A 24,168-nucleotide genomic window follows, 5' to 3' on the forward strand; every position below is an offset into this window, starting at 1 on the left:
GATGTAAATTCTGGCTCGGAATTAATGTTTTGATACATTGGGATTAATGTTAGTTGCTTTTGATGAGTAGACAATTGCTAGTCGAAACTTGATATTAATTACAGATTTTTTTAATTTAATTTTTTATTAATAACGTTCTGTTCCTTTTTCGTACTTACTACTATAGCTGCCAGTGAACAATAATTAATAATTAAGATAATTATTAATGTACATCATTTGAAATCCGATACTCAGGTAGCACTTCTTGTTACTTTCAAAGCAAAATGAGCCCCGTCCTGGCAGCACGGGGCTCATTTTTCGTGGCTAGATAAAACTAATACGACTCCCCACTGATTCTATTTTCTCTCTCAGAGGGTTATTGAAAAGACTTATTGCCAAGGTAAAGCCGCAACGTAAAATTGATTTTACATGCCAATTTGACACAAAAGTAGGGAACTACAAATACAAAACAAAAAGCATCAAGTTCAAAAAGTTACTGGTTTACGGGTAAAAAGTGTGTCACACTTTAAAGTGTTCTGACCAATTTAAACAAAATGGCGGCCATTGGAAATTGCTTTCGTCGTAATTTAGGTCTGACCAGGGGACCACAAAATTTGACGTAAAAGCTACTAAAAAATGCTCTGGGCCAGAATGGCTCGACCACGGGAAGCTAATCAAATGCATCCGTTTTAATATGAGGAAATTTTCAATCATAAGCAATGTTATACTAAAACTACACTATAACAGATAACTGCATTTAAAAATTACAAGCTCGAGCAATGACACATGTTCAAACTGACTTTGAAAGCACTAAAACAATTAGAGTGCCCTCAATCGAAGCTAAAAACAAGAATGACAGTTTTTCTGATCATTTTCGGCGAATAAGTGGGGAACTTGTAATTTTTAAATTGACCGCTTATTTTAAAAAACTAAAATAAAGTCCTGATACAATTATGAAGTCTTGAGATTTGTTTTAGAAAACGTAAGGAATAAGTCAGACTGTGGTTATTGTGAGGGGATTTTTTTCCACGTGACTCTCGAACGCCTCCGAATCGGAGTCATTATGCCTTTCTGCAACGCTCATAGGCCCATGATGATCCACGATTGAATACTCGGCGTTATCCTGTGTGTAAAAAACAAACGGGTAAAGAAGAACAATGAGAAGAGAAAAAAGTGAAGAAAACACAAAAATCACTGTGAAATACAATATACCTTATGCATATGACGTCATTTCATTTTAGTAGGGTGCCCTCACCTGGAGGTCAAAAGGAGCTCGTTGTTCATTGGCCAATACTGTGCGCCGTGCATACAAATCTGTACGTCTCGATTGTTTTCCTCTAAGATGGCGGCTGGATGACGTCAATGCATAAGTTCTATGAGGTACTTGTATCGGCCTGTGCTAGAAAAGACCTGATTCAAGTCTCTTTCTCCTGCGAGAGGTCCATACATCCGCCGAGAATGGAGACGGGTCCTGAGAATTGTAGCCCGAGGCGCGGCACCGGGTTGGGGGAGTTTTCTGACGTTCAGCGACGGGACTGGAAATCAAAGGACTAACGGGATTGGCACTTGAATCAAGTCTAGTGCTCGAGCCACCTTCGACACTAGTTGTGTTTGTTCGTCTAGTAATAAGAACTTTAAAACTAGTTAGATTTAATATAGTTTGAGTATGGCCTATTTGCCTTGCATGTTTCGATAGATAGATATATATTATCAGATGAAATGGTTTATTAAAACAAACTGCCTCGCAACACAAAGGCCGAATAATTGTAAAACAAAAATGTTACATTAGTTTAAAAATAGCAATTAAATAGGAGGCAAATTGGTAAAACAAAAAATATGTGGAATAGTTAAACCACTCCCCTACATTTACACATTGAAAACTGCACATTGAAATTGAATTAAATTAAGTCAAATTTAATGATGGTGTGACAATAAAACAAAACAGCAGACAAGAATTGAAAATGTTATGATCATCAAGAGAAAAAGACCAGTTCATCAAAGTAACAAAAATTAAATCGACAAACCATCTTCATATGTCCTCGATTTCTGTTCCAACACCAACAGCATGATGACCGCCAGTCAACGAACAAATCCGGATTCATCCCAGTACTGTCATGAAAACCTTCACCAAAATTAAGAACAGTTTTTCTGGTTAACTGAGATGGATTTATTGTTTTTAATTCAAAGTCTAGAGATATTTGTGTACGCTTTGACAACACCTTGTCTTGGGTTGCTCAGCAGGTTGCAACATGTCACGCCGCAGACTGCTAAAATTTTATAATTCAAAGAAAACCAACCGTTATTGTAAATTCAAATGGCTCCATGAGCGAGTCTTCTTCCATCCACCCCAAATTTAATTTATTCTCGCGTTCTTGAACATTTAAACTTGTAACGTTATTGATTGTACCCCACAAATCCTGAATCGTTACGTTTTAAAACAACCACATAAATAGATACGTAAACTTTCACGATTCGGGGTTCAAAACACTCATACTCATTGCGTGAGTATTTTCGAATGTGCATTTAACGTGAATGTTAACGTTTAGGTTGGTGTCCCTTCAGTGCCACCACATGGTAGGCCTATTTATACGTTTAGGTTGGTGTCCCTTCAGTGCCACCACATGGTAGGCCTACTTATTCCCTTCGGCTGTTCATCAGTAAGCCAACACATTATTAACAAACTTAGGTTTTGCCAAACTATACTACACGACAAGTCTAAACTTAAAGGGAAGGTACCGTATTGATGGTAATTGTCAAAGACCAGTCTTCTCACTTGGTGTATCCCAACATGAGCATAAAATAAACAACCTATGGAAATTTGAGCTAAACTGGTCATCGAAGGTGCGAGAAAATTGTGAGGGAAAAACACCCTTGTTGACGAATTTGTGTGCTTTCAGATAGAAATAAATCACTTCTGGCTATAGAGAAGTCTTTTATTATTTGTTGTGAGAAATTACCTCTTTCTCAAAATCTATGCTACTTCAGAGGGAGCCGTTTCTCACAATGTTTCATATTATCAACAGCTCTCCAATGCTCGTTACCAAGTCAGTTTTTAAGTAAAATGGTTTTGAGTATTAATTACCAAACGTGTTCCTTCCCTTTGAACATCGTGTACGTACGAGTTGATGTGGCGGCATAATTGCAAAGCATCCTCCGGTATGACTTACCTGTAATAAGACTGGTAATCATTCCGACTATTACCACTGTGCATGTGGTTATAGCAGGATACCACCACCTGCTGATCTTGTAAATATAAAGTGCCCTAATAAAAAATGAATAAAACGAGAAATTAACGTTTTCATTTTCAACTTTTGTTTTTATGACATTGGTTGTCAGTCTGCCCATTTTTGAGCCTAAAAAGCATGATCTTATCACGTTTTAACGAAAACTTCCATGATTTAGGCCACTGTACACTTACGGCACAAAAAAAAAAGTACACAGATTTACAAAAAACTTACAGGGTTTACAGAAGGTACAATGGTGCAAGACTTCTCTTGAAATATTATTCCATGAAATGCTCTACTTTTCGAGAAAACATTAAAACAATTATCAATTCTCGTTGTCGAGAATTACCAATTTATTTTAAACACACGGCATGCCACGGCGAAACGTGCGGAAACAAGGGTGGGTTTTCCCCGTTATTTTCTCCCGACTCAGATGACAGATTGAGCCTAAATTTTTACAGGTTTGTTATTTTGTATATAAGTTGTGTTAACGAAGTGTGGGACTTTGGACAATACTGTTCACCGAAAGTGTATAATGGCTTTAAATTAGTGTGTTTGATGTTATGAAACCAATAGGCCTAGGTTCTTCTATAAACATTACTGTTGAAATAAATGCGAATAATATTGAGTGTGTAACAACGTAACAACTGCAGCTTGAGCTACAGGACCACTTTAGTAGCACTTTGTGATATTTTTTATTTTCAAACAATGTCTCTCCCAAAAAGATTATGAGAGCTTTCAGACATGAATGTAATCAAATATTTAAGATTGCCTGGAACTGGTTGCCTAATGACCCTTACCCTCCATTATCGGGTTCAACAACTGTTGTGTTTAATCCATCTGTGACGTTCATATACAACCCCATTGTTGGATTACTCGTGATATAACCCACATCGGTGGTACCCGGCGATGTGGTCATGTTGTAGACGAAAGCCGCGCTGATGGTGTCGTTGGTGACCGCCTCCACGAGGCATCCTTCAACGGAGAGAGGCAGGGTGGGTGGGGTCTCCTGGTACACGACGGAACCAATGAAGATCCACATACCGAGAGTAATGCCACAAATAAAACCCACAAGAGCACCCTGATGGTGGAATATCATACATGTCAGTAAAGTCAGTTTCATATTATTGGGTGTTGGACATTCGCATAGGTTTGTACAGCGAGTATCAATGTTATTTTTTCGATATTGGATATTGGACATCCCAGTATGTTTGTACCATTGTAAATGAACCGTGTACACATCTATATTGGATATTGGACATTCCCGTAGGTTTGTACAGTGAATGTTTACCTTGTACATCAGCTTTATTGGATATTGGATATTCCCGTAGTTTTGTACAGTGAGTATCTATCTTAACGGCCTATTAGATACCGGACATTCCCGTAGGTTTGTACAGTGAATGTCTATCTTGTACATCAGCTATATTGGATATTGGATATTCCCGTAGTTTTGTACAGTGAGTATCTATCCTAACGGCCTGTTAGATACTGGACATTCCCGTAGGTTTGTACAGTGAATGTCTTCAATGTACATCGATATTAGATATTGGACATTCCCGTAGTTTTGTACAGTGAATGGACCTTGTACATCGATGTTGGATATTGGATATTCCCGTAGTTGTGTACAGTGAGTATCTATCCCAACGGCCTATTATATATACTGGACATTCCCGTAGTTATGTACAGTGAATGTGTACCTTGTACATCGATGTTGGATATTGGATATTCCCGTAGTTTTGTAAAGTGAATGTCTATCTTGTACTCGATGTTGGATATTGTACAGCTATATTGGATATTGGTCATTCCCGTAGTTTTGTACAGTGAATGTCTATCTTGTACTCGATATTGGGTATTGTACAGCTATATTGGATATTGGTCATTCCCGTAGTTTTGTACAGTGAATGTATACCTTGTACATCGATGTTGGATATTGTACAGCTATATTGGATAGTGGACATTTCCGTAACTTGTACAGTGAATGTCTACCTGGTACAGCTATATTGGATATTGGACATTCCCGTAGGTTTGTACAGTGAATGTCTACCTTGTTCATCGATATTGGATTTGCACATTAGTTTTGCTACATTGAATGGTTAGACCTTCAGGTAGGTTACGGCAAGTGCTATATACGAATAAGGTTAACAACGTACAATACTACATAATAGTTACGTCATTGGTAAAACAAGACCTATATCATAGTATTTTTACCTCCAAATGCCTTTATATTCTGTATAGACCTACTGTTTCGTTATTCATGGCGTAAGTTATCACCATCCATTTAATACAGAGCACGCATATTAACGCGAGTAGCATGGGTTTTTGTGACAAACTAAAATCCACTTTCCCCTTGGTTCTAAAATGTTGTTTTGCCAATGTTGCTTTCTGCTGCTTTCCTACCTTCGAGTTACATCTCGGGAACATAAAACCAAGAATGAATACACCCATGACAGGGCCATTTGTACTACCGATGAGGCCAATCAGCGCCTGAAAAATAAAAAAAAAGAATTAGGCAAGGTATACATTAATTTTGGTTTTTACCCATACACCGATGTGTGTTAGCACTGTATACTCAGTACTTTCCCGAGTCCTGTCAAAAAATATCACAGGCATGTTACTCGAGTGGGATTCGAACCCACGACCCTTGCAATTCTGGGTAAAAACCAAAATTAATATTCTTTATCCCCAATGCAAATTTAACATCTCTTATAAGTTGTACATTGTTCTCGGTTATGTGGTATTAACATTATGCTCCCTCTAAAGTGACGTAGTTTTCGAGACAGAAGTAATTTTCCATGAATTTGATTTCGAGACCTCAAGTTTAAAATTTGAGGTCTCGAAATCAAGCATCTAAACGCACACAACGTCGTGTGCCAAGGGTGTTTTTTCTTTCATTATTATCTCGCAATTTCGACGACCGATTGAGCTCAAATTTTCACAGGTTTGTTATTTTATGCATATGTTGAGATACACCAACTGTGAAGACTAGTCTTTGACAATTACCAATAGTGTCCACTGCCTTTAACACAGAAACCGTTGGAATCGGATCAAAACAACGACATTCAAGTAAACTTGAATCTTTATTTGGAGGATCACGTAACACTCACCGGCATGATGTCGCCAAGGATTGACATGAGATATGTCACACCAACATTAAGAACACCAAAGAAAACAGCTGTAGATTTAAAACGCGAATAAATAATTATTTCAATAATGATGTAAATTGTAGGGAAAAAATGTCTCAATTGCCCTTCGTCATCCATGGAATCTCGATTGCGGTTCTTATTTTGTCGTTTGCCTTTGAAGGACATTTTGAAAACGTTTAGAGTAAAGGGACCCACAATTCTTCTTATGGTGCAGTCGGCAGCACTAATGGTTTGAGACCGATCCAAATAACTGCTTTGAAAAAAATCGTATGGAAATAACAGGTGTGAGTTGCAGAGGAAAAGGATGTTTTTCTTTCCTCTTTCATATAATGACGCTTTCCTGTAGCGATTGATACACGGCACGACGGCACTTCAATGGGAGACTTTTGGAACGCTTGGTGGCAGCAGACTTACCAGGTAAAACTTATCGTTCTCGGGAATGTGCGCATGGTCAGAACTACATAAACAATGGTAAATTACCTGGTAAGTCTGCTGCCACCTAGCGTTCCAAAGTCCCCCAGCATTGATAGCATACATACCTAATAGTTTGGTTATTAGCAGGTATCTGGAATCTGGTACATCCTTCCAGATCTTAGTAATAATGTGCTCTCCAGATATAGTCACTATAGAATTGATGACGGAAGACACAGTACTGTAAGTTACAAACATAAGAAGAAACAGGCAAGTCTTTATACAAATAATTTTGCTTTTTTTCTTTTGTTGATCAATATAAATGCACCTCTGTAACAGATTAAACCTATTATAATAAGTCTGCTTAAATTAACAATACTGAATTTGCAAAAAATAAAATTTGTTAAGATAAAGCCGCTTGGCTTGGTCATGCAGTACGCCAGAGGATGGTCTTGCTGCAGCAGTGCTTGATGGAACCCCCAGCTGGACACCATCGCAGGGTTGGAAGATCAAAACTCAGCTGGATCGACGGACTCACCAGGTGGTGGAGTGGCCTCAGCGTGGCTGAACTAACTGCGGCTGCCCTACAGCGAAGTAAAATCACTCCTGCACCAGCCACATACACAACCAAGGAGAAGTGAGCGGTTGTTGCGTCAACGTGCAGATGACGATGATTGATACTAAATTATGCATAATACTAATAGTTTAACCGAAAACTAATCTTACCTCAGCGCAGCACTGCACAGACCGGAGACAAGTAACCCCGGTACGCCAGGGTAAATATGAAACGTATCGAGGGCAAAGTATGGCAGCATCTTGAAAGAAATAAACGCAAACTATTATTGGTTTCTTTTCCCTGGGCTCAAGTGTTCGGCAAATTATGCAGAGCTACTTGTGCATGAACTTTTATCTCACTTTACTTGTCAATAGAATACCAGAGAAAATCACCACTGCATATATAATTGCCATAATCGAAACAAGTTGTACTATTTTCGGTGCCTGCAATTGCTATTGCACTACACAACTCCTGGCGAACATAGTTTGTATTGTCAATGTTTTATGTTGGAACTAATAAACCAAATTTTTGCCGATTTGGAATTAAAGTAGGATTTAAATAATTTACATGATTTGAAATGGTTTATTAAAACAAAGACCATCACCGCCAAATGCTGAATTACAGTCGAATTACATAGAAAAAACAGTTACACACATTTCAAAGAATTACAAATACAAGAAAACAATCAAACATAAACACAATTTTTCATAAGTTTATTTTACAAAGATAACAAAAACCAGAATATCAGCAAACATCAGGGGAATGCGACATTCAGTTTCCTTACCGTACCTCATCGCGAAATGTTATTAGTCCTTGTGTGAATGGGTCGCAGTCGACGTATTGGGCATACACACAGAGACCAGCCAAGCCACAGAATACAACCACAAGAAAACAGCCAAAGGTGTACACGCTGTAAGCTCTGGAAAAACAACATCGGTCAGTCGTTCAATATAAGAAAATTTAACATTAAGCACTATCTTTAATATTAAAGGGACACACCGGCTCACCGTTTACGCAATTTAGGGGTGTAGAATCATAATAATGTTTTTATAGATGGTTGCTGTAAAAACAATCATCAAAATGTTACGTTTTTAGCAAAAAAATGACTTTAAAAAACAAAGCTGCCATATAACAAGCTTCCATTACACGGACTCTTCGAGTGTGAATCTTACGTTAGATTTTTTACCATTATTAACATTTTGTAGCGATAATTTGAATACATGATCTTTTTCGTCAATTATTCGTAAATAATTTTGTAAAAAAAAAAAAATTAAAATTTGGTTAAGTATGTTACTTTTAGACGTCTGAAAGTAAAACTAGCCCGAAAGGTCACGTGATTGTTTGTACCACTTTTTGGTTAGAACAATCACGAGACCTGCGTTTTTGTCTTAAAATGCTCAAAAACGGCAAAATTTGATGATTTTTTTTAAGGACTATTCTTCTTCATTCCTGGAAGACCGTTGAAGTCATATCTTAGTCTCTTTTGTAGCCCAAATAGCCCAATTCGGCCGGTGTGTCCCTTTAATACAAATAACTGAACTTGAAACAAATACCCCTTTTCTGTCAATAATAATATATTTTATTTGCTATAATAACTATTTCCCTTTGCAGAGATCCGTTTTCTACACTTGCTCCTCATGTGTATTTTTAATATTATCCTACCTTTGATATAGTTGCATATGCAACTTGCTCTCTAATCCTACCCTATTTTCATGTTTCCCCCAATGTCTTATTAAATTGACATTATCATTTTAAATTGTAGGTTTTAATAATATCAAAGTCTTATATAGCGCACGTATCTACCAAACAAGCTACTCAAGGCACCGAGTAAATACACACTTTCAGAAAAATAGGTTTTTGCAGTGGTGAATTGTGAGACCTAGTCTTGGTTCCAAGACCATTGGTGTTGCGCGGTCACACACAACCAACGTTCCGATTATGCACGGCAAAAACTGTACACGCTTGTAATGAACGAACGCTAGCGGGCGCTCTGTGAGAAACAAATACTATGTGAGACCCAAATATTTAGCACAGTTTAAGGTGCTATACGGTGCATACAGCAGCCACAGCCATGCCAGGAACACCAGGGCGAACCCCTTCTATTTTGATACACATGAGACAAACGGCTTTACGTCCAATCCGAAGGACGAATCAGTGGTTAAGTGTCTTGCTTAAGGACACAAGTGTCACGGCTTGGGATTCGAACCCACACTCTGCTGACCAGAAACACCAGAGTTTGAATTCGGTGCTCTTAACCGCTCGGTCACGACACTTAATATTATTGTTTGGACAATATTGACAAATAAAAAGTCAGGTACATGTTGCTGATCTAGATATTAGTTACAGATATGACTCGCTTTACTTACATATTTGCAGTTTTAATATCTTTGCACGTGATGTACCGTTGGACTTGGTACTGTAGAATACACTGTGATGGCATCCATCCAAACAAGTTGCCAAACAGTGCAGTCCAAAATGTCAAATACTCCGTAGGATCGAAAGAAAAACTGTATGGAATTCAACGTTCAACACAATTTTATGAAGCTTTATATGCTATATAAATTTAAAGACAGAGGACACAATTGGTAATTGTCAAAGACAGTCTTCTCATTAATTTTGGTGTATCTGAAATGATGCATAAAATTAAAAAAACGGCGAAAACTTGAGCTCAATTGGTTCGTCGAAGTTGCGAGATATAAATGAAAATGATAAAACAACAAAAAACAACCCTTATCTGGTTACACGAAGGCGTGTGTGCTTATGCTTGATTTCGTGACCTCAAATTCTAAATCTGAGGTCTCGAAATCAAATTCGTGGAAAATTACTTCTTTCTCGAAAACTACGTCACTTCAGAGGGAGCCGTTTCTCACAGTATGTTATACTATCAACCTCTCCCCATTGCTCGTTACTAAGTGAGGTTTTATGTTATAAATTATTATGAATAATTACCAACAGTGTCCACTGCCTTTAAAGGACACACGTTGCCTCGGATCGGGCAAGTTGGTATTTGAAAAGCGTTTGTAACCGTTTCTTCTTACAAATGCATATGGTTCGAAAGTTTGTTTCTAAGTATACTTGTGCGATTCATTGTATTCTATAGAATACAATGAACCGCACAAATATGCATCAGAGTTGTATGGTTTTCCTCTTACTTTCAGAACTAACACGGTCGGCCACTTTTTGGAGTACACAATCTGATTCTAGAAAATGGCGTGTTAGTTCACCTTTTGAACGAGAAACCACGCAATTTTGAGGCAGGGTTGTGTGGATCATTGTATTCTACATTGGAAACAACTTTCTAACAAATTGCATTTTATATAAGAAACGATTCCAATCAATATTTAGTAGTCCAACTCGCCCGATCCAATGCAACGTTTCCCTTTAAAGGCAGTGGACACTATTGGTAATTGTCAAAATACTAGCCCTCACAGTTGGTTTATCTCAACATATGCATACAATAACAAACCTATGAAAATTTGAAAAGTTGCGAGATAACAATGAAATAAAAAAAACCACCCTTGTCACACGACGTTGTGTGCGTTTAGATGGTTGTTTTCGGGACCTTAAATTCTAAATCTGAGGTCTCGAAATTAAATTCGTGGACAATTACTTCATTCTCGAAAACTATGGCACTTCAGAGGGGGCCGTTTCTCACAATGACCTTCAACCTCTCCCCTTTACTCGTCACCAAACAAGGTTTTATGCTAATAATTATTTGAGTAATTACCTATAGTGTCCACTGCCTAAAACGCAGAGTTCTGTACACAAAAACTACATGCGTTTTTATATTTCAAAAGTGGACGTTCTTAGCGTAAAGGTTGTTTAATAACGTTTCAATGTAACATGATTCAACAGCTGAGGAAAAGACAGCACGTACTTGAAGAGGTCGAGTCTGCCGCCCTCTTCGCCTATTTCCCAAACTCGACCCAATCCAATGGTTGATGAGGAGATAACCACAGCCCCAACCACCGGTGAAAAAATGAGGAACATCTGGAAACAGTCCGCCCACAAGACCGCTTTGATGCCACCCTACAAACACCGTAACAAATAAACGTAATACCAGTTGGATTCAATGAAGAACAGGACGAAGAAGAAGAAAAAAAAAACTAATGTAAAACAACTGAGGTATAACCAAACAAAGTCATTGCACTGTTTGCACCTATTTCAAAATGTTTTTCAGGTCAATGTAACAATCACAACCAAGTTACCAACACCGACTAACACCTGGACACCCACAGTAAACAGAAACATATGAGAAAATACAACTCAGCATTTTGCAAATAAAAAACAATTTTCTGATGTAGTTTCCGCCCCATTGCATATTGGAGACTTTTCGTTTTCGACGACGGATGGTTCTGCGACGGTAAAGATGACATTTGGCGTCATCTGCGCACGCGTCGGTTTTGAGGACGGTCGTCCTTCAATTTCTACGACAGTACTTGGGATGAATCTTCGTGGTGCTGAAACGACAACAGGGACTTTTCGTTTTCGACGACGGATGGTTCTGCGACGGTTGTTCAGCTAAACGTTGTCGTTTTCAGCACAACGAAGATTCATCCCAAGTACTGCCGTAGAAATTGAGGGACGACCGTCCTCAAAGCGGACGCATGCGCAGATGACGCCAAATGTCATCTTCACCGTCGCAGAACCATCCGTCGTCGAAAACGAAAAGTCCCCTAACGTTTAGCTGAACAACCGTCGCAGAACCATCCGTCGACGAAAACGAAAAGTGCCTATTGACCAATCACAACCGACGAAGGTCCGACATGCGTGCGCGTATGCTTGGCGCGCGCGGCAGAATTGTGCAGAACGGCATTCGAGAGCCACACTTCTTGCTCACACGTGCGTCGTTGGCGGAGCCTACTGGATCGGTCTATTTGCAAGGAAGTATCTCGAATGGGAGTGGAACCCTCTCCTCAGCAAGTGTCCCATGATATTATGATAGCAAAACAGGTACACAACTAAGGAGTTATCCAAAGCTGGACAACCTCAAACAATAACAGACAGTGCTTTATTCAAAGGCTTGTCTTCATCAAACCGGTTCTTTAAACAGCTACTTGTGAGTGATTTTTGTTTTAAACGCGGGAATGCTACTTGTTTAGGACGTGTTTGTTGACCATATGAAATATTGATATTGATATCAAAATGATTATACTTTTACGTCAAGCTTGGGAGTTTGCTCCATTATACCGCCATGCTGCAACAAAGCAGCTATTGGAGCTCATGACGTAACATGATTGATGACGTAACAGAGCTTTTCGTGAAACTTTCTGAACAGCACCGTATATAAGGGTATTCAAAATGGTTATTTTTACACAACTAAAATCTATTAATACGTATGTGAACTCATTTCCTTAATGATTGCATTTCTTTTTAAAGACACTGGATTTCAAGGTCCCTACTTCAAGCACTTCATAAAGCACACAACTTCGTGTGACAAGGGTGTTTTTTCTTCCATTATTATCTCGCAACTTCGACGACCAACTGAGTTCAAATTGTCACAGATTTGTTATTTTATGCAATGTTGAGGTACAGCAAGTGAGAAGACTGGTCTTTGACAATTACCAAAGGTGTCCTGTGTCTTAAATGAGTTCGCAGCAAAGATCACGAATAGCTCTTTCCGTTCAAGTAGGTCTTCAAGCTGTACTTTTGTGGTTATTTGGAATTATTTAGGCGGCACAATATTGGTTCTTACCACCGCTGTGTAGAAAGTACACACTCCGGAAAGAATCATTACGCTGGCGAAGAAACTCAAATCTGAAACTGTAATTACAAATTGTAATTTAAAAGGTAAATCAAGATGAATTTGGCTCTCTGCCATTAGGTAACAACTTTTCTGAGTGTATTTTCGAGTTTATTATTATTTTGCTTGACATAGAGAACTCAAATTATTCCCGGAAAGTTAGATTTAGCCTTCGCTTCTTAAATTGTTTCTCTGTGAAGTGCTTTGAGCGTCTTTTATGCCAACTTTGGCGCTGTAGTATAAGTGTTCGTTATTATTATTATTAAGTTAGGTTCAAACTTGGCTTAAAGTCACCTGGAAGTGGTATTTTTTCAAAATAAAGCTTTTGTCACTAATATATGTGTTTTGAAGAGTGGAATGTGAATAAACAGTTAACTAAGGTTTTAAACAATCAGTTCTTATGTTATTTACAAATTTAAGAGTAGACCCCGGCCCGCGAGTGCGCTGTTCGTGACATCAATCGAGGCAGACTTTGCCTGTAATGCGTTGAGTAAACACAATTACAAAGTACATGTACGGACCATTAGTCGTGAGTTTGTACGTTTCAAAAAAGATTTTTTTTTTTTTTTTTTTTTTTTCCGGCAATGCCGACCAGGTGTATTGCTGCTGAATGCAACAAAACACTTTTTGAAATGTACCAACTCACGACTTGGACGTACATGTACTTTGCTCGTGTGTTTACTATACGCATTGCAGGCAAAGTCTGCCTCGATTGACGTCACAAAAGGGGTAGGCGGAGTCAGCCCCCAAAACAACTTTATATATTTTTTAAACATATAAATCGTGACAATTACTAAAATAATAGTTTTATTGTGAGTAAGCATATACTCTTATGTTTGAAAGAATAAAGATTCTATTTCCAGGTGACTTTAATAATTATGATATGAACATAGTTCTATAATTAAGTCAAATTTTCCAACCAAAACCAAACAACATATTATTATTATTAATGGTACGTTCATTTGAACCATGAAACAATCAACAGATGAGGCTGACATTATTCAAGTTTACACATAGTTACGAATCTATAAATTAAGCAAAAACGTCACTCTACTCGTTTGTTTTGTTAAATCCCAACTAAATAAAAAGCGTATCTTATATTTTATACATTTTGTTTGGGGGGGGGGGGGGGGTTGAAAGAACTAGGAGAGGGGAAAACCGCAATAAAAAGAGAGGGATACATAATTCCGTTCCCTCGAATGAGTGACGAGGGCACGAACATCACCGGGGCCTTTTAGGACAGAAATGTTAAAATTCTGAAAAAGTACCGACCATCAATCGTCGTTTTATTGTCATGTTATTTTACTTAAAGGCAGTGGACACTAAAATAATAGTACTCAAAATATTAATTAGCATAAAACCTAACTTGGTGACGATTAATGGGGAGAGGTTGACGGTATAAAACGTTGTGAGAAACGGCTCCCTCTGAAGTGCCATAGTTTTTAATAAAGATGTAATTTTCCACAAATTTGATTTCGAGACCTCAGATTAAGAATTATTTTGAGGTCTCGAAATCAACCATCTCAAAGCACACAAGTTCGTTTCATAAGATAGTTGTTTTCTTTCATTATTGTCTCGCAACATAGACGACCAAGTGAGGTCAAATTTTCACAGGTTTGTTATTTTATGCATTATGTTGAGATACACCAAGTGACAGTCTTTGACAACTGCCAATAGTGTCCACTCTCTTTAAGACATTAAAAAAAGAAGAAAAAAAAAAAAGTTTTTAGGTATTTTACAACCTTATTACCCGTAGTCAAGACGATGCTTGCGGCAAATGTAGCTATTCCACAGTGAAATATCTAAAACAAGATACACTAAATAGATGTAATCATGTAAATAGATGTTATCATTAAAAAGCGTAAATTTACAAAATATTATAAGAGAGTTTGAAAAATCCATACTTTAATGCTGCTATAGCAAGAATAATCGATACGAAGTGACGGTGAAAGGTACATAAGAAGTCTGCACTAAGACCCATTCCCTCCTTCAATAATCGACGTGTCCATAGATGAAAACAATTTCCGTGTGAGTGGTACTTCGGTTTTACCACAATGCATTGTTGCATTTCGTAGTTTAATGGCTTTTAAATTTTAGTAGATTCAAGACAAAAAAACGATTATCAGCATAGTTCAAACCTCACAAGTTTCCACAAATGAAAGCTATAATGAAATTTGTATAAACATAGGCGCCGTTTTCTTTGATTTTTAGCGGTTACATGTACATAAATCGTGCTACTTTGTGAAATGTGAGACTGTTGGGAACACTAGGTGGCAGCAAACTTACTTGGTAAAGCCATTGTTCTCCAAATTGTGCTCATGCTCAGCTAGAAATATTGGGTGCGTTCGTTTAACTTCCCTGGGTCTACCCCGCGGTGCTGACTCGGGTGAGCCCCTAAAATGACAAGAGCTAATCGAACGATCACTCACCGCTCAATGACGTCATGAACCTGGGGCCAGCCCCCAAGTGACCCACTCCAAAAGCGGGGCAATGTGGGCTGACCCGGGTGAGCCCAGTCCGGGTTGACCCAAAGCTAAAAGAACGCACCCATTATTATAGTACCCAAGGGATATTTCCTTTGTAAGTCTGCTGCCACCTTACGTTCCAAAGTTACACAATGGCGGTAACAACTGTTAGTCAGGCCGTACTATCCGAATTGGTGACTACAATTATGGCTACGGCTATTACCAATTGTGTTGCTAAGGACGTGATACACTTCAACGCATGATGATGCGGTAGCAGTGGCCCCAATTCCGGCCACGGCATGGGCTACACATCCACATTAGTATGGAACGCCAAGAAGGCATTAATCATCGGTGATGGTCTTTTGCAACCGGTGATCAAATTTGTCATCGGTGGTGGTCCTTTGCGATCGGTGATCAACTTTAGCAATCGGTGATAAAACACGATCGGTGGTCCATTTTAGCAAACGGTCATGCATATTCATGATGGATGATGGTATTAACAATCGGTCATGCATATTCGCGACCGGTGATGGCTTTTTGCAATCGGTGGTCAACTTTAGGGATCAGTGATGGCTTTTTGCAATCGGTCAACTTTTAGGACCGGTGGTGGCTTTTTGCAATCGGTCAACTTAATAGGGATTGGTGGTGGCTTCTTGCAATCGGTCAACTTTTGCAACCGGTGATGGAATTTTGCAATCGGTCAACTGTAATGATCGGTGGTGGCTTTTTGCCATCGGTCAACTTTAGAAATCGGTGGTGGCTTTTTGCAATCCGTCAACTTTAGGGATCGGTGATGGCTTTTTGCAATCGGTCAACTTTTGCAACCGGTGATGGAAGTTTGGGATATCCAAATTTTGCGTCCGGTCGGTGCAGGCCGACTTCAAAATCTATGATTGTGAAGATTGTGGATATTAATTGTTGTTATTTTCTAGTTCACACCACCATGGATGAATAAATTACACGCAGCGGGTTGACTGACTTGCCAAACATTTTTAGAAGAGTACCATTTTATACCCAGATAACATACATACATTGGGTAATCAGTTATTCCAAATTATTACATTAATGCAATCAAGATTTATTAATATCTACAATTTTGGGATATTTTATAGCAAAAGCAATCTCAACAAATCACATTACTTTGTCATTTTTTAATTGTCTTGACAATCCTAAGACATCCTGTGCCACAGCTTTGATGACACCCTGCCTTGAAAATTGCATATTATGACCAATGTCGGTTCAATGCCGGCCCAATGGTGGCCGTTACCAAATCAGTATTGGCACAAAAAGTTGTTTTATACCATTATTTTGCCAAAATGGTGTATCACTTCGAAACCAGTATTGGCCCAGAAAAAGTTTTCTATACCATTTTGTCAAAATGGCGTGGCGCTAAAAAAAAAAAAGTATTGGCCCAGAAAAGATTGTCTATGGTGCAGCTACAAAACCAGTGTTGGCCCAATAGAGGTTTTCTACCATTTTGCCAAAATGTTGTGCCGCCAACAAACCAGTAGACAGATGACAAAAAGTACAACTTTCATTATCAGACGAAAATTCAACCAGCATTTTAACTCGTAAGTTTTTATTATTAAAATAACAATGCAAAAAGAATATCAAATATATTAAATTTAAATGAAATTACTTTGCAATAAAATAGTTCATTACAATAAAGAGTAGTTTTCCATGAAGTTAAAAGTGCTATGAAAAAACAATAAAATAATAAAGGAGGTATACATTTTATAATTTTGTTTTATTAATAGTATTCGGTTTCTCAAAATGCCGGTACCATAAGGGATCGATTTTACAGAAAGTTAGGCCTAGTCCTAACTTAGGACATAGTCCTTGGAGATATAAGAAACGTTTGGCTAATCCAAGGTTAGGACGATTAACTCTTTCTAACGCGAGATAAGACTAGTCTTAACTCTTTGTGAAATCCACCCCAGCTTAAATAACTTGCATGGGCTAATTCATTTTTAAAGTATCAAGCCGTTTTAGTAATAAGAACATATTTCTTTACCGTTTTGCCAAAGCCAGTATTGGCATGATTGGTCCCGAAAAGGTTTTCTATATGACACCATGTTGACAAAAATGGTGTGCAGCTACAAAACCAGTATTGATTCAATGAGAGGTTTTCTGCCTGTTTTCCCAAATGGTGTGCCGCAAAACCAGTATTGGACCACTGCAGGTTTTCTACCACTTTCCCAAAATGGTGCACCGCTACAAAACCAGCATTGGCCCATTAAAGGTTTATTATTTTGCCAAAACGGTGTGCCGCACAAAACCAATATTGGCCAAGACAGGCAAACCTCCGTCCTAACTAAAATAGTTTGCCTCTATAAAACCGACATGGGCCCAGTGTAGGCACTTTACTAGCAAACACATGACGCTTGACCGGAAGAAGGCCAGCACTGGCCCAATTCTGGCTCAATATCATCATCATAATTAACGGCACCGTATCGATACTCGACGCCGGTATATGCCACCATTAGCCCGATACTGTATTGTTTGTTAGGCTATAACTGAAAAAAGGTTTGAACATCGGTTGTGAAGTTCTTGGGATATTGTCCCACTTCCGGTTGACCTGGAAGTAGAGCTAGGTCAATATGGGGGCCAAATTTTGTTAAGGGTAATCCTTAATGCTCAAAGGGTTTGAAAATTAGTGGTGTAGTTCTTGAGGTATGGTCCCACTTCCGGTTGACCCTGAAGTAGAGGTCAACAAGGGGACACATTTTCCAAAGTTAATATTTAACACAAAGGAGTGTGCAACTGAAAAAAATGTTTGAAAATCGGTTGTATAGTGCTTGAGATATGGTCCCACTTCCGGTTGACCTGGAAGTAGAGGCCAACATGGGGTCGCGGAAATTTGAACCAGTTTGAAATAGGTTGTATTGGTCTTGAGATCTGGTCCCAAATCAGGTTGACCCGGAAGTAGAGGTCAACATGGGGTCAAAGTAAAAATTTAAAAAGAGTCTATAACTGAAACAAAAAATGAAGATTGATTGTGTGGTGAAACAAAACAAAAAATGGGCCAACTTCCAGTTGTCCCGGTAGTATACTTCTTGAGATATGGCGCTCTACTAAGATTTACTAATTAAATACGCAAATGAAAATCACAAGGTTAATTAATTAATATTTAAAACAATATTACGTTTAGAGTAAAGCTTATTTTCAAGCTTCAATTTTATATAAGATTTAACTCTTTTATCTTTATACTTTATACGATCCCCCCTAAATAAATAACTTTATACAGTACGTTTTTCGCTTGGATTCAATTAAAACGTGCCTCTCTGTTTATTACAAGGAAATATTTGTATAATACTTTACCTAGCCATTTATAAAACGTGTTGAGTGCGTCCCGGTCTGTGTTTGTCCATCACATTCATGATGCACATAATATGTGTTTTCCATCAAAACGGTTTTTGTGTGGTCATAATGTTCTCACATCCGGGTCTGTTTACACAGGGCTGCTTGTATGATTTCAGATTTCCCCTTACACACAAAACTATCGGTAGAGACTCTTGTTCAAAAACATTTCCCTTCACTGAATATAAATATTTTTACTTTCCCGGCATACACCATTTCTGGAAGACGACAACCAATTGTGGGACATAGATAACCCTTCCACACCCTCTCCTACCCATTTGCTATTATTATTATTATCTTTTTTAGAAGGAGCTGATTAATTTTATGTTTACATAGTTATAAAATGGTTCTCTTCTAAAAATGTTTCGCAAATCAGTCAACCCGCTGCGTGTAATTTATTCATCCATGGTGGTGTGAACTAGAAAATAACAACAATTAATATCCACAATCTACACAATCATAGGTTTTGAAGTAGGCCTGCACCGACCGGACGCAAAATTCGGATATCCCAAAATTCCATCACCGGTTGCAAAAGTTGACCGATTGCAAAAAGCCACAACCGACCCCTTAAGTTGACCGATTGCAAAAAGCCATCACCGATCCCTAAAGTTGACCGATTGCAAAAAGCCACCACCGATCACTAAAGTTGACCGATTGCAAAAAGCCACCACCGATCACTAAAGTTGACCGATTGCCAAAAGCCATCACCGATCCTTGAAGTTGACCGATTGCAAAAAGCCATCACCGATCCTTAAAGTTGACCAACTGCAAAAAGCCACCACCGATCCCTAAACGTTGACCAATTGCAAAAAGCCACCACCGATCACTAAAGTTGACCGATTGCAAAAAGCCATCACCGATCCCTAAAGTTGACCACCGATTGCAAAAAGCCATCACCGGTCGTGAATATGCATGACCGATTGTTAATACCATCATCCACCATGAATATGCATGACCGATCGCTAAAATGGACCACCGATCGTGTTTTATCACCGCTCGCTAAAGTTGATCACTGATCGCTTAGGACCACCACCGATGACGAATTTGATCACCGGTTGCAAAAGACCACCACCGGTGATTAAATGCCTCTTTGGCGTCCCATACTTTGGTAGCTACAGTAATGGTTATGGCTTGATCTCTACGCTATCATGCATTGACGCATTGAAGTAAAGCCACCTTAGCAACAGTTCTAGCCAATAGCAGCCAATTCGAACACGGCCTAAGAAAGTGACGCAGTGAGCCAGTCGTATAGCTGTCGGCTTATAGACGTAGCCGTATAGCTGATGGGATTTACTGATGTCTGGGTTTTCTTTGTGACTTTTTTTTATGTATTAAATTGAAGCACATACCATGTAAACGTATCCAATGATGAGGCAACAGTTACGAACAGGGACGTTAAAGCGCATCTCCAAATACTAAATAATAAAAAGACACAGAGATTCGTAAAGGTAGTGAGCATAATTGGTGGTTTAAATGATTTTGGTACTTTTCCAAAGCGTCCATCACAGATTTACATTAAACTTACAGGGTTGAAGATAATGATAGTGGAAAGCTTCCCTTCAAATAATACTAACTGGGGTTGTGTAGTTTTTGAGAAATGAGTTAAACAAGTCACAAACTAATTTTCGTCTCAGGAAGACGACAATTATTTTAGCATGTAAAATCCCATTAACCAGTTTTGGTATTATACCAAACCATAGCATAACTGGATAATACGTTTTGACATGTTAAAACTGAGACGAAAATTATTTGTTTTACTCATTTCTCAAAAACTACAGCACCTGAGTGCACAAAACAAGTTTCTCAAAGGAAGATAAAGATTCAAACCGCCCCCTACAAAAAGCAACAACATAACAAGTACTTAATAAATAAATCATAAAAATAAATAAATAAATAAATTAATAAATATTTTTTTTTAGTTAATAGTAACGACATTTGAGAGAAGTAAACGTCCCCCCCCCCTCAAAAAAAAAAAAGAAGAAACAGAAGAAGAAGAAAAAAACGGGGAAAAGGGTCAAAAGTTAGAAAGTGTTTGCTTGTTTATTTGCCGTAGCCTATAAAAATTATATATTTTAATTCTTGTCAAACTATTTGGTCGCCCTGAGAGGGTAGGCCCTATAAATACCTACTTAAAAAATGGAATCTTCAAATGGCTCTTAAGGTCGATTCATTTATTCACAATCTTGGCTATTGTGTACCTGATAAACGCTCTTGATCTCCAACCTATAGAAGGCCGGTAGGAAAATGCGACCGCCTATGTAAGCGGCACACATGAGTGGTATCACGCCGCAAAACGGAACGACAGCACCGCGAAAGTACACCTCTGACACCGTACCTTGGATAAATATACCGGTGAATAGACTCGCGAGTAGAGACATGGCTACGGGGAAAAATCCCATCTAAAAACAAATAAGGAACAAAATAATTATTGCTATGAGGAAATTGAATTGTAACTTCTGGGTTACAAGAAAGTACTGCGATGTACATACTATTGGGTCCTCTTTTATAAAGGATGTTCATCCGATAACAGTGTGCCAAAGGGGAATGCCAAATGCATTCTTAAAGGAACACGTTGCCTTGGATCGGACAAGTTGGTCAAAACAAAAGCGTTTGTAACCGTTGGAAAGATGTTTTAAAAGTAGAATACAATGATCCACACAAGTTTGCCTCGAAATTGCGTGGTTTTCCTTCTACTGTGCGAACTAACAAGGTCGGCCATTTATGGGAGTCAAAATTTTGACCCCCATATAAAATGGCCGACGTGTTAGTCGACGAGGTAAAAGGAAAACCACGCAACTTCGAGGCATGTTTGTGTGGATCATTGTATTCTACTTTTACAATATCTTTCTAGCTATATGCATTTAATAAAAAACGGTTACAAACGCTTTTCAAAGACCAACTCGACCGATCCAAGGCAACGTGTTCCTTTAATAGGAGGGATTTCGCATTTAAATAAGTATTGTAACAAGGGACCAATGAATTGTATAATTTAAAAACAAACCAAAGCACTTACAATTTAAATCTAAAAAGATTTAATTCTAAATCTAAAAATGGATTGGTTCTTAATTACAATCCTTTGAATGCACCTTTAATCCCTCCTATTTTATAGAGTGTGTCCGTTTGGACACCCTTGTCACACGAAGTTGTGTGCTTTCAGATGCTTGGTTTCGAGACCTCAAGTTCTAAATCTGAGGTCTCGAAATCAAATTCGCGGAAAACTACTTCTTTCTCGAAAACTATGGCACTCCAGAGGGAGCCGTTTCTCACAATGTTTCATATCATCAACCTCTTCCCATTGCTCGTCACGAAGAAAGTTTTTATGCCATAATTATTTTGAGTAATTACCAATAGTGTCCATTGCCTTTAAATCCCGTTCTAGTTACTGCTTTCTAATTCACCTCCAGAATTGAACTGAAATGAACCTTTAGTCTTTCCCCCGTTGTTTATGTGTTGATTACCTGTTTGTTGGCTACCATGAACTCATTGGTGGTGCCCCTATTCCTGGCCCGCACGGCATAGAATATCCCAATGAGTGAAGATAGAGACAAGACCACACTGAGAACGACATAGTCTGCCCAGCTGAAAACCGCCCGGCCAACATCCATCCTTACACGCCTTCGTAGTCGCTACCTCCACAAACAAACAAACGTCCACAAAATTATCAGACTTTCAAAATAATATGAAAGCAGAGAGGCATGTACATGTTGGGTGCAAGTATAACACTACTGATTCTGAATAAGTACTTCACGGCAATAGATTCAAAGTAGTAGGCCTATCAGCCCCTGCTGTACAACAATTCAAAAGCTACTTTGGCATCCAACCGATTAGATGGTGCGCAAATAAATAAATCATGATTACCAAGGCGGTCATGAGTTCAAAGATCACACACAAATAATCGAATAACAATGCAAAACTTGTTTTGTGATACGGTGGCCTCAAAGGTACACATCAATCAGTGTATTAATAATGACCTACTTTCGGCTTTATTTGTATTTGTTTACAACTAGAGTTTGAACAATAAGAAAAGTTGATCGGAGCGGGACTTGAACCAATAAACTCCGAATTACAGTACCGGTGCTCTACCGACTGAGGTATCCAGCCCGGATTGGCATTTTCCCTTTTATTCGATATCAGTTTTCGTTTGTGACAGGTTAGAGTTGTTGATAAGTCGTTAAATGTCTGTCGCGGTGATAGCGTTCCGACTGGACCAGCGGTATTCTACTACACTGCTGTCACGACATACGGTCCCAGTTAATGGGGAGTAGAAATCGGCAACAAGCAGTTAGACTCGACAATCTCGGCGTGGGACCATAAACAACTTTTCCACAAGTCAAGTGGCAGTGCAAGATAACCTTTAGCTTCCGTGTAGACTTGACTCGAGTCTCAATCCCGTGCCATCGCCAGAACACTATGTGCTGGCGCGTGTGTGTGACCTCCAGCTGCCGTACAGCAAGGGGTCGTCCGATTGGAAAAATACGCGAATGTGACTTAGAACAACTAATAATAAGTACTAGCGGGATGCCGCGCTTCGCGCGGCACCCCGCTAGGATATAAACATCCTTTACACAAATATTTCGAAATGTGGGTGAGGGTGTTATACGCCTCTCTCAATATTTATGCATGGCGTCATAATTCTTACCCAAAATGAAGCTATTTCGCATGTCCACCGCTACTTGCAGTGGCTGTACCCACCTCGTTTTGGGTTAGACGACGTACCTTATGCATCTAGAAACTATAAGGCTCCCCCGTGATCCTTACAGGGGTCTAAGATGTTGGGCCTCCCTAACGTTACACGTTTTTCAAATCAGCGTTGATATAGGTGAAACTGACCGTTAGCCAGCAATAACTAAAGTTTATTTTGTACTACACTACCAAAACTTTCTCCACACACTCAATATACATTCACAATGCTTGCATTTCTTTTTAAAAAAACATCGTCAAAAATTACATTTTTACGTCCCACGATACATAGCGTTGCTACAGCACTATAAGTAAAGCGGAACATGCTGTGTGCCACAAATTTAATTTATCTACTGTTTTTTTTTTTTCCTTTTTTCGGGGGGCGGGGGCGGTATTAGAGCGTAGGCCTCTTTTTAGTTTATTCTCATCTGAATTGGTCTTGTAAACTTTCTGGTCAATAGGCTGCATGTAACGGGAGCACTTAACGTGAACGTCAAAAAAGTGTTTTGCAGGCAGAGATGCCAAGTCCAGAGGCCAGCTATGTGTGAGATTTATCAAAGCTCAATCCCCCTCCCCCGGAAAAAAATTGCCAGTTTAAGAAGGCCTT

General features: G+C 38.8%; 1 protein-coding gene across 2 annotated transcripts; it reads right to left on the bottom strand.

Annotated features, from left to right (window-relative positions):
• Positions 1-266: 266 nt before the first annotated feature.
• LOC139952198 (sodium-coupled monocarboxylate transporter 2-like) lies at positions 267-22,690 on the bottom strand. Of its 2 annotated transcripts, none has more exons than XM_071951247.1 (16): positions 22,340-22,690; positions 21,080-21,280; positions 20,231-20,296; positions 14,807-14,858; positions 13,009-13,076; positions 11,191-11,342; positions 9,680-9,820; positions 8,103-8,232; positions 7,484-7,572; positions 6,886-6,998; positions 6,308-6,375; positions 5,601-5,687; positions 4,004-4,284; positions 3,147-3,241; positions 2,004-2,101; positions 267-1,102 (listed from the first exon to the last, which is right to left on the bottom strand). In XM_071951247.1, the coding sequence occupies exons 1-16, from the start codon at positions 22,484-22,486 to the stop codon at positions 974-976; spliced, it is 1,917 nt and encodes a 638-aa protein (XP_071807348.1). In that variant the 5' UTR covers positions 22,487-22,690; the 3' UTR covers positions 267-973. The 2 variants fall into 2 exon arrangements, with proteins under 2 accessions (XP_071807348.1, XP_071807349.1); XM_071951248.1 differs by having other exon boundaries at positions 268-1,102; positions 21,217-21,280; positions 22,340-22,352.
• Positions 22,691-24,168: the final 1,478 nt, after the last annotated feature.

The sequence above is a fragment of the Asterias amurensis genome, chromosome 20 (assembly GCF_032118995.1).
Source record: "Asterias amurensis chromosome 20, ASM3211899v1".
Taxonomy (NCBI): Eukaryota; Metazoa; Echinodermata; class Asteroidea; order Forcipulatida; family Asteriidae; genus Asterias; species Asterias amurensis.

Excerpts from the sequence above, each read along its gene's own strand:
- LOC139952198 (XM_071951247.1), bottom strand. The coding sequence starts at position 22,486 with ATGGATGTTGGCCGGGCGGTTTTCAGCTGGGCAGACTATGTCGTTCTC. Across the intron at positions 9,821-11,190 it reads GGCAGACTCGACCTCTTCAA|TTTTTCTTTCGATCCTACGG; the intron begins GTACGTGCTGTC and ends AATTCCATACAG. Across the intron at positions 1,103-2,003 it reads ATCGAGGACATATGAAGATG|GATAACGCCGAGTATTCAAT; the intron begins GTTTGTCGATTT and ends TTTTACACACAG.